The sequence below is a fragment of the Venturia canescens genome, chromosome 7, assembly GCF_019457755.1.
Source record: "Venturia canescens isolate UGA chromosome 7, ASM1945775v1, whole genome shotgun sequence".
In the NCBI taxonomy this organism is placed as follows: Eukaryota; Metazoa; Arthropoda; class Insecta; order Hymenoptera; family Ichneumonidae; genus Venturia; species Venturia canescens.
In genome coordinates, this window is record NC_057427.1 from 5,379,321 (window position 1) to 5,390,790 (window position 11,470).

The 11,470-nt window shown below is 46.5% G+C and overlaps 1 protein-coding gene and 1 long non-coding RNA gene across 3 annotated transcripts; one reads left to right on the top strand and one right to left on the bottom strand.

Annotated features, from left to right (window-relative positions):
- Positions 1-2,057: 2,057 nt before the first annotated feature.
- LOC122413151 (uncharacterized) lies at positions 2,058-10,514 on the bottom strand. Of its 2 annotated transcripts, none has more exons than XR_006261519.1 (7): positions 10,001-10,514; positions 7,626-8,710; positions 7,249-7,423; positions 6,488-7,177; positions 5,337-5,479; positions 3,739-4,038; positions 2,058-3,631 (listed from the first exon to the last, which is right to left on the bottom strand). It is a non-coding gene; the product is annotated as an uncharacterized lncRNA (long non-coding RNA). The 2 variants fall into 2 exon arrangements; XR_006261518.1 differs by having other exon boundaries at positions 8,796-10,514.
- On the top strand, positions 8,382-11,461 carry TwdlE (TweedleE). The gene is made up of 3 exons (XM_043423316.1): positions 8,382-8,520; positions 10,353-10,811; positions 11,206-11,461. The coding sequence occupies exons 1-3, from the start codon at positions 8,503-8,505 to the stop codon at positions 11,299-11,301; spliced, it is 573 nt and encodes a 190-aa protein (XP_043279251.1). The 5' UTR covers positions 8,382-8,502; the 3' UTR covers positions 11,302-11,461.
- Positions 11,462-11,470: the final 9 nt, after the last annotated feature.

Here is an 11,470-nt window from a genome sequence, read left to right on the forward strand (position 1 = left end):
AGGATTGCTCTCCGCCGTGTGTGTAGCTCGTTCACACGACTCGGGCCCGCTTTCCCTCCGCTAACTGCGCTTCGACCGCGAAAGCTTTTTCGCAGCAATAATCCTCTCGATTCTCTCTTGGCTACTTTTATTTTCGCCTCGCGCCTTGTTCCCGGTTTTTTTGTCCGAAGCCCGAAGCCACTGGGTCAGCGGTTTCGTAGCTGCTCCTTCCCCGGAGCCAAAAACCTCCGTCAAAAGCCTCGTTTTGCTCACCTTTCTCTCCTTCTTCTCGCATCGTGAATATTCATTTGTGAAGGTGAAAGGATCTCGCGCGGGAAAACCGGTGTCATCGGCTTCCACCTTCGCTGAGACGGTCGCACACAACGATATCGGGCGTCTGGGAAGATCATAATCGAACTTTATACCGCTCGCGGGAAGACGCCGCAGCGCCGAGCAACTTTCGCTTCTTCTCCAAACGACCTCATCTTTCGCGAGTATCTTCTTCCGCATCTTTCTCCCCCGCCATCCTCCCACTTTCCTTTCTTTATACGTTTCGTACTCGCGAGCGAGCGTCGCGTCGCACGGGTCGCCGCTGCCTCGTGCACGCGCGTTGCGCAAAGTGCGTAAAGCAGAAAAAATGCTTTTCGAGCTACTACTTGGCAACAGGCTAATTTGCTTAAGAATTTCTATTTGCGCACTTTGCTTCTACATTTTTTCGCACGTGCGGTCACGGGCCTCCCCCCCCCCCATCCGCTTCGACTCTCTTTGCACACTCCCGCGAGAGCGCGCAGAGTTCGCGAGGATCAGGAAGAAACGGCGCCCAGCTCCCATTAAAGTTTACGTGCGCTCGCTTCGGGGCCAGTCCCGTGGCGGCTTACGAATGCACAAAATATCTCAATGTTATGTCGGTGCGAGGAGCAGCCGCTCGTAGCCTCAGTCGTCTTTTTACTGGTGTTGACGAGCCGCGCTTTCACCGAGTCTTACCTTGCTGGATTTCGAGCCTCCGTCAACACTTGCAATTTATTCGTCGCTTTTTTCTTCCTACTTTTTTCTCCTCTTGGCCTGAATTTTTGTCGAATCCTCGAGAGAAAGGAGATTATTTTTTTCCTTCGTCAATTATTGCATTGGTGGATCCCGATGATTCGCCGACCATTTGATCGCTCCGGGGAGCTTGCCTCGGAACATCCCCCCCACTTTTCGCTATCTCGCAATCAACATTTTCATTCGTCAAAACGCGCAACCGTTGCGAAGGGCACGACGAGGGCAGCTTGTAAAGAATAAACGCAATTTCTTTCGCGATGGCGATTCGATCGAGGATTCGTCGAATTAACCGAATTAGATGTTTGACGGGTGCGAAGCTGATCGCAGCTCGATGAGCAATCGTAAACGAGTTTGGGTCAAATGTCAAACTCTGTATTTTTGAGCGTGATGCAATGCGCGTTCGGATAAGTCAACGGGCACGATTATCTAACGGAAATTATTGAGAATTGTTCGTAGAACGAAGCAAGTGTCAATTGATAAAAAGCGGAATATGATGTGGGAACGAGAATTGCGTCAAAGATCCGACGTTCAAGAATTTTTGTCTCTCGTGTAACGACAAAAAGGAATTCCAAGGAAAAAAAGGTCGCTAGATTCTTAGGAAAGGAGAACAAAAAGTACGCTCAGCCCTAAAGTGTTTCGTAGGCTCATTATCTCTTAATTTAAGTTGATTACGTGGCCGCAATACTCGTGCGCGCTGATTTAGACACGGAGGCGTGTACTCTGTATTGTATCACTTAAAAATGTTCTCCAAAACATTTCGAAGGCTCTCGGGGGAGCGTACGAAAAGCAGCCGAGTTAAATATTTCGTAACGAGAATATAATTAATATTACGAGAGTGTCTTAACCGGTCATATTCGCCGGGGTATACGGGGTTCACGATAATTTGCCAGAAAATATAAACCTTCTCGGGCATTCCTCGGTTGAGAGCGAGAGAGAGAGAGAGAGAAGAAAAAAAATCGTCTCGGCTAGCTGGCTTAAGAAGAAATTGGTAATGAACGAAAAGTATAATGGAGAATAAGGCAAGTCCAACACGTAGCTGAGGGATTGCCCAATATTTAATTGAATGGAGAAAAGTAACAGCAACAGCAACAACAACGAAACGAACGCTCGAGTCCTGAGAATCTTCTTAATTCGTGTTAAATGAGTTTCCAAGTTTATACACACGATTTGAGTACAAGGAAGATAATGGCAGGAGGAATTCTTATTGAGATTGTCCGAGCGAGCAGGTGTCGCGACCTTTGATCCAACGGGCCCGCTTTCACCCGCGCTCGAATCCTCGTGATCCACCGTTTTTCCCTTTCTTATTCCCGGCCGCCCGTGTTTTTCTCTCACATGTACAACTCTCGGATCCACTCTCACCCGCGAGAGCGATCTTCCTGTTAAGTAGGAATCTCGTCGTGCCGCGCAGCAAAACCGTTTATTTCGTATGTACGGAGTCTCGAAGCTATGCACTCTCGTAAGACGTAACAGCTGCTTACACGCACGTTTCGAGGTCCTCGGCTGACGTGCTGGGGCTTCTTCGTGGTGTGCAGCTTCTACCGATGCGGTAGAGGAAGTCCGTACGCGAGCGTAATTCATCTGGAAGTCCGTAGCAGACTGACGAGAAACGAACACTTATTTCCTCGTACGTCCGCGCAACACTTTCGATATGTGCGGCTGATAAACGAACGTCTTCTCGATTAAAATCGGTAGCGAATCTGAGAAACACCGCTGTGGTTCGAACAATGCGGTTCTCGAAGCTTCTCGTGCTTTGCTTTCGACTGGAATATTAAACGCGGTGAATGCCCCCGAACGCTTCATTTTCCGATTAACGATGCCCATTAGGGCGGTTGCTCGGGGAAACTCGACGATTCGTCGATTTGTCGATCGTCGCTCGGAGGGCCTCCTTAAGTACTCTTTCCGGACTAGAATTCGGCCAGTCTGGCCGAATAGCTCGTTACGCGTGTGCCTTCTTCTCCGGACGTCGAGCGTCCCTCGTCGATGATGAAAAATTCCATGATCTATCGAGCTCTTGGTATCGCAGCGTTGTTGACGATCTCTGCGAACTCTTCGCCAGGGAATGAAAGATCGAGGAAGACTTTCTGGCCCTTCGCCGGAGACTCTTCCGCCTCCGGAGGACCCGCTCAGACCTGGAAATTCATTCCCTACAATAGCCAAGTTCCCCCGGAACAACTGGACGTCGATCCGAGCGAGCACACGATCTGGAGGATCTACAAAATTCCTGGAAGCAGCGGAAAACCCGAGCCTGACGAAGCGGAAGCGGGAGAGCGCCGCGAGGACGGGGATGCCGGAGGAAGCGACTCGAGGAGCCTCCAGGAAGATGACGCATCCCCAGGATACTACATCGGTCCCGCGATTCCTGTGTTCCTCGGCCAAGAGACCACCACGGAAGGCATCGACCTCAGTTTCCTCGACGACCTCGGCGGCTTGGCTCCCTTCCTGCCCGATCCTCAGGACGAGCAAGAAGAATCGCATCAGGATCAGCAGGAGACTCGGCGGGAGGATTCGCACGCCGGCCCCAGCTTCCTGCGGTGGCTTTTCTCCAAGCTCACATTCGGTCTGGTGGGAGAAGCTCGTTCGGACGATCCATCAGGCTCTCTCGTAAGTAAACCTGCTTCGTCGGAATCCGGTACCGCCGCGCAACCGGATAACAAAAACGGATTTTACCTCGTGCGCACTTATCAGCCGCCCAAAACAAAGGGGACGTACATCGCTTACCGGCTGCCGGTAAACGAACCGGCTGAAATAACGGTGATGGAGAGAGGACGAGCCAGGATCGCTGCAGATTCTGTCGAGCCGAGAGTGCCTTTCTACTCGCAGGATACTGCACGCACTCGATCGAACGGGCCGAAGAATAAAAAAGCAGGATCAGCCGAGCCGCTCGACTCGTTGCGATAATCGAATTCATTTTCGAATCTGGACCTTTCTCGTACACGCGAAGCGGAGCCCGCTCTGGGCCAGAGCGATCGTCATCGATCCGTGGACCGAGGCAATCGAGTCGCAGACCGCAGGCACCATCTGCAAAAGATCGAGAAAGTAAAGCGGAATGTAACAAAACGTTATTTCGCGCGATATTTTGAGGTATCCTTGAACCACTTGCTCAAGCGGCTCTCCAACTTATTCACAAATAAGGAACTATGGTTCGACGTAACCCCGCGAATTAAAAATCGTTCTCCGATGTATTCGTCGAACGAATCTTCCTCTCGAATTATAGTTATTTATAAATGTGTCACAACTGAAATTATTTAAATGGTATTTAAAAATAAATTATGTTGAAATAAACAGCAGGTTTTGTGCGAGTAAGAAATTTGCAAAGAATTTATTCACCGGCTTCGGTGTCGCGCGCGGTACGAAAAATCGACAGATTCTTTAGAATCTTCCGAAAGGAATTCATTTCTTTGTCCGTGAGGTTGCGTTGAAAGAGTTGCATCGAAAATGGGTAACTGGCACACACACGAACGGTGCGTGTTTGAGCGCAGGATCGCGCGTTACAACATATCCTTCGTCCGGCAAATAAATTATTTTTATATTTATTATCTTTTCCGCGTAAAACTTTGTTTTTTGTTTATTTAAGCGGGCTGTCGAAAAAGTGACGGCCGAGCTGCCGGGGATGGTGTAAATAGAGCGAAAAATTCCGAAGAGGAAAGTCCCGACGAGTTTTCCCGTCCGATGCTCGCGACATCGAAGAATTGGGGCCAGCCAATCCGCGGCGACGGGCGGGGCCGGCGGGCCCCACTCCTCGCACCGCCCTTTCCGCCCTCCGGATTGGCCGGCGAACCGATAATTCCGTATCTCGTAAACGGACGGCGCGCCAGAGACAAAGACACCGAAAGACTTTTCTCTCGAGAATTGAACGCTCTGCGGCCGGCAACGCGCCCTCGGAATCTCCGGACACTCGTTATGTGCTCCCGCTCGCTCTCAGTGCACAAACCCAGCGAGTTTCGGACATGCTACGGTAAATAAGCCACGATGAGGATGTATTTGGATGTGCCGAGGCGCGCGCGCGCGCGCGTTAAGCACGCTTTGGGGTGAAAGTGACCGGCTGAGGAGAGTCGAGCCTGCGAGACAAACGCCTCTCGAACACTGCGTGCGTGTGTGCGCGCTGCGATTTAGCAACTCTGAGCAGCGAACGCATAAGCGGATGGGCAATCGCGAGGCGGACATGCGGCGCCGCACCAACTCTAACCGAGCAGAACCTCCTGGGAATAACAATTCGACTGTGCGCGTGTCTGGCTCTTCGGCGTCCACGTGTATTTGACAATCGTAGCAACACTTTCCTACAAGGAATTTAATTGAGGCTGCTTAGGTACACGCACTTCCAGGTCGAATCTCTGGAGCCTCGTCCTCGGAGTTTCCGTGGCTGTTCTTTAGGGTCGTTCAGCAATCGGGAGCGGTCCATTTCCCGTGACGGATTCTCCAGCGAATGTCGCACTTTTTGGTATTTTTTTTCTCCAAAACTCTGAAAATGAAAATACCGGATAAGTTTTTTCTCCACAAAATGAGCGTGCTCATAACTGGGTGAGGATTTGACCTGGAACAGAGAATTCTAACGACGGTATTGAGTAATCAAACGATACTCGCGTAGATCGTTGATTCGATTAGAAAAAGCCGATATACGTGAGCGTAAGAATAGTCGATTAAATCGTTGTTCGCGTAACCGGACACTCGGAACGACTTTTCCGCTAGCCCGATCGCTCTCGATGCGTGATGAGAATTCAATGAGTCGTTATACGACTCATTTCGTTGCGACTCGGGGCTCGAGCATGTAACGCTAGATCGCAAACAGGAGCGTAATTGCTCTCGTGCGACTGCGTTAATGAGCATTTGATCGGTGGCTCGACGGATCGAACTAATTGCTCGAAATGCTTCGTTGCTTTGGCAAATTTGAATTTCTTACGAAGCCCCGAAAGTTGACAGATTTTGGAGAGCGTCGAAAAATGTTAGCGCTACTTTGATGATCGACAAAGCGATTGTAACTCGAAGAAATCGGTAGGCACGCTAGGAAAATGCTTAAAGAATATGAATTTTCCTAGTTTCTTGCACGAGAAAAAGTAAATATGCGTGCGCGCCCGTTATTTTATTCATGTGCAAAGTTTTTTACGCGCGCGTCTTACTCGGGATCATAAATAGCGAGCGGGGCACGTAGAAAAACGAGTTTACACGTCGAGTCTAGCCACACACGGTGGATCTGCCTCGTGATAGTTGGATTATATAGCGCAGCACGCGTCTCGCATCGTAAATTTAACTTTCGTTCTCGATGATGCCTCGACGAATTTGCCATAGCGATATGCCTTACCACCAGCAACGGGGGATCAAATGAATCGTTTCTCACGCGCGTGCCATCGGGAACTCGAGCGTTGGCCAAAGAATTGCGAATGAAATTTAACGAACGCCGCTGCTACCGGCGCAACTCTGCGATGCTACTTTTACTCCTGCGTCTCTTTCTCTTCGAATAACTCGCGCTCACCTTAACGGCAATTCACTTCGAGCTCCGAGAATCTTTCTGTTTCGACTGCATCGCTGTATTTATCCCCGCAAAGAATTTTCTCATTTTTATTACGTCGCTAGAAACTCCGAATTCGTTTGCTGATCCGATGGCCCATTATTTTCATCTTCCCCGCCCTTTGTCCATTGGTTTTTCACGAAATTAGCGTTATTAAAATGATTTCGTAGCTTCATTGTGCTCCATGAAAAGTGCGTTCGGGGTCCGAGCGCAAAAGTGTTTTGTCAGTCCTCACGTATCTCATTTAGATCGGATCTAATGCTCGCTCGCTGCGGGTTCGTAATATCCTGTGCATATGCGGTTGCGAAGGTGTTCCCTACAATTGATGCTCCGTTTCGTGTACGACGTTTTTTTGTTTCGCGCAACCCGGCAAAACGAGCTGCGATGTGTTACTACATCAACGCGACGAGGAGCTCTGAGATTATTGTCAGTTTTCCTGGAACATCGAGCCCCCAGTTATTGGCACCTCTTTGCCTTTCGATCTCGAAGCCCCGATTCCTTCTCGTAACAACGTTATTAAACTTGACGAGAAAACCAGGCGCGATTCACATCTACACGCCAAAATCCTTGAATTATTTGCCTCTTGGACGACAAAATGAGGACGCTTCACGACTCAAAGTGACGAAAGTTAACGAGACTGACCTTTCGATACGACTGAAATTTTGAAACAACTTTTCAATCAAACCGCCCACAAATTTACAACAAGGTTGCCGTATAATTCTCACCGAGGGAAAGCACAATGGCGTATCCCACAGTCCTCCAAGATTCTTCGACTATCGAGCGGACAAACTCCTCGCCATACGTTCCGCCCAAGAGCCTTCCCTCGCAGTCGTAATCGCTACCAGTAAATCGTCGCTTTTTCACCGATCCTCCGACACTCCGTTAATTCTTCGAAAACCCCTGGAATACATAATAAGAGCATTAGCGAGTCTTCCAAGAGAAAAAACAATTTACATTTTTTACTGGATACAATGGAATATTCTTAAACAATACTATTTTATCCAGTATATCTAGGCGAGTACATTTTTTAATGAAGAAAAACAAAGCGCCGATAATCCTCGCGTTTATATTTCGAAGAAACTTTGAAAAAGCGAGTTCATACTTTCAAAGTAATAATGTCCCCGGAAACGTGACGCTGCAGTGTCCTCGCTCTCTGGCACATTCCTTCCCCATCTCAATGTTTATTTATTTATCCATAATACCTCAGCCCGAGACGGTAATTTTTATTATACTTTAACTGGAGATTGCCAAAGGCGAAGATTCGTTGCCAACGAGTGTGCCCGCTGTCCGGGATCACGCGTTTCAGAAACGTTTAGTGCGTTCCACCTGCTGAATGCACTTTCGTTACATTCGCACTGGATTCACCATATCCGCGAGCGTCGAAAAACCTCTCACCGCGGGCCTGCCCCCACTATATTTCTCCGGGCATCTCTTTTCGATCTAATACGAATACGCGGAGGTCGTTCTCGAGGATGGTGGTGATGATGAGGACGATAATGATGACTCGTATGTACAAACTCGACGTCCGAATCGAATGGGAAAGAGCATTGGCTCGTACGAGGGACGGACAGGTGAAGGAGTTTCTTCGAGTACGTACGTACGATCGTTTCTTCGAGGTGGAGCAGACCCGAACCACACCATCGCTCTATATAATCCCAGACTGTGTATACGCATTGCCCCCTTTTTACAGACTCACACACGATGAGAAAATTCTCGATCTAGGGGGGGTCGAGGTATAAAAGTTTCAAAGACAACGCCAGTAGAGCACACACTCCGGTGTACGAGTGCTCCAGTAAGAGCGAGTGTTACTTAATCCGGTTCGTCGATCGGTTCGTTCTCCGTTGTTTTATTCCGGTGTTTCGGAATCGCATTTCTTCCGTTTTCGTTAAATAAACAAATAATAAGCAAGTTTGTGTTACAACATCATCGAAAATTTGCTTTTACGTCGCTGAACGTTCGGCCTTTAGTGTCTCGCAAAAATGCAGTCTTCTTCCATCGTAAGTGATTATCGTCCAGTCCACTTTCCACCTTCGCCAATTTCTATTTTTCTTCGATTTTTCATCTCCTCGTACGGTTCGCTGTTTCGCTTCGTCACCAGACATTTTTTCGGTCCATTTTTTTCCCTTTTATTCCTGTACTTTGGTCGACGATTGCTTTTTTTTTTCGTTTCCACGTCGGTCCTCGGTTCTGTTGAATTAAAAAAAAAAACGATTATTTTTGGTTTTTATGTCGAACGTGGTGTGCTCATTTCTCACTTTTGTCTATAACGTACAATTTCTTCGCACTTGACGAAATCTCGAGCACCGCGATAATCATGAAAATGATGATGATGATCATTGTGCCGAGGCGAACACCGACGGAGTCGTGAGCAATGAAGACAAATAAGAAGAAATAATAAAAATACAAAATTAAGTCGAGCGCACTCGCTCGAGATGCTTTCTACAGGAAGTAATTAGCGCACTTTGTGCCACCACGAGTATTTTCGCGAATATACGAACGCGCAACCCAACGATAATTATGCCGCTGCGCGGACCCCGACGATGTCAAAATTGTTCGGGTATTCTTCGCTTCAAACGCGCTTTTTTTTATCCTTTTTTTACACGAAGAGAAACGAAAGTTACAATTTTGTCGGTCAGTCGTTTCGACGTCAAAATCAACTTTAAATTTTCTATTCGACCGTATTTTTTTTTTCGGGCTTTTGTTTATTAATTCGCGCACGAGCGAGATTATAATTGAACTCTGAAGAATCGAAACTTTGGTAATTTCGATGGAATTTGACTGGTCGAAAAATAAATTTGAACATTTTTTTATTCACATTGATTAATTTCTTTTGAACTGAAGCTTCGACGTGAAAGGACAGGCACTTGAATTTCGTTCCTTCAGAATTTTTTTTCTCCCCCTCAACGGACAATGTAACGATGCATCAGCTACTTCAATTCGTTCCATATTTCAATTTACTCTCTCCACAGTCGGTGAGCGCTAAACACGAAGAACGAATATCGAGGTGAATCGCGAAAGCGTTGAAATTACTTTGCGCTCGGAGGTCGTCCACCCTTCGATCTGCTTTTTTGTTCTTTTTTTTCCGAGTAGCATCGGGAGCAGCTTCATCTTCGAGTACAACTTTCCTTCACACGATACACACGATCCTTTCTTTGTTCCGTGAGATTTTCCCCTTCCCATCTTTGGGCCTTATATAATTCACTTTAATCATACCTTCGAATGACCATCAGTCATTGAAATTAAATGAATAACTCGATTTTTACGTATTGCTCAATCCTACGGTACGTCTGTGTCACATTTCACGTTTCCTAAACGAATATCTCTCGTGCGCAATAATAATATACTGAATTAGTTAAATCCCTTCGTCGCTGAGGTAGACATCGACAATAAGCTTGAAGCGAAAAAATTTCCACAAAACTTCACCGTCGAATTGTCCATAATTGGCAGTGAAATTTTCATAACTTTTCATCTACTCACCGTTTTTCAGAAATCCAATCCCGCTGACGCTTCCGCTAATGCAACAGATCGTAAGAGTTGGAAAAATGATAAAAAATTTCGATGCAAGCACTTTTTTGACGAAATCTTCTCGATTCGCGTTGAAAGTAGTCGGGAAAATGACGAGATTTATTAGTTATTTCATTGCAGTAAAAAAATTACGCAAAATATCAACTATCTTGTATTGCAGTCGAGCAAATAAGATTTTAGCAGTGTCGCGATTACCCATTTCCGTGCTCTGATTCGACTGCTCACTTTAAAATGTGAAATATTCCAAAAAATATTTCAATAATCAAAGAGTTAAAGGGTCATTTGTTTTATAAAAACCCAACAGTTGATTCTGATCGTGGGGTGTACATTGGGCTGTCTTGCAAAGCCCGCACCGGAACCGCCAGTCGATTCGTACTTTCCTCCGAGCACAGGAGGCAACAGCGGCGGTGGAGGTTATCCGAGCGGTCCGAGTTCAACATACGGAGCCCCGCAACGTTCGGTGATCCACAAGCATGTTTACGTTCACGTACCGCCACCCGAGGCACCGGAATACAAAGCACCAAAATACGTAGCACCTCCACCAGCACCACAAAAACATTACAAAATTGTGTTCATCAAGGCGCCAACACCACCGACCCCAACGGCGCCGGTGCTGCCTCCTTTACCGCCACAGGACGAACAGAAAACGCTCATTTACGTTTTAGTTAAGAAACCGGAAGAGGCGCCCGAAGTTGTCTTACCTACTCAACAACCAACACAGCCGAGCAAACCTGAAGTTTACTTTATTCGCTACAAGACTCAGGTCGGTCTACTGTATACGCGTTCTTTTAATTTTGTTTATACTTTTTCCTCTAAAAAGTGATAATTCGTTATATTTCGCGAGATTCTATTATCAAGAATATTTTAGCGAAATATTAATGTTTTTTTGAGAAGAAATTAGAAATAACTTTCTTCAATTTACTAAATTCAACTTTCAATGATCTAAGAATTTCTCATATACTTTTTCTAAATAAATCGAAAAAATCTCCTGGCAATTTGAAAAGCAATTAGAAACTCGTACAACTAATAACTAAACCCGTGAACTAAACTCACATAACTCAATAAGGCATTGCAATTGGATGAATTTTAGAAAAATTCACTCACTTATGAACGACCGACTGATTCTAATTGAAGGCTTTTTTTCAATGTGTATTCAGAAGGAGCAACAGCAGAGCGGGGAATACGGTGCACCAGGAGTACCGCAAGACAGTTACGGTGCACCACAATCCGGTGGTTCGCCAGGACCTTATTAGAGGAACACAAAACATAAAAAGTCTTGCTAAACTCATCGGAAAAGCTGGATTTTCACAGACCGGCTGTTTCAAGTACATGTAGTCATTAAATTTTCATTATTTCGTTTTTTATACCAGACAAGAAACATTCGTAAGAAAATTTTGAAAAAGAAAATGTAAATGCCTCGTC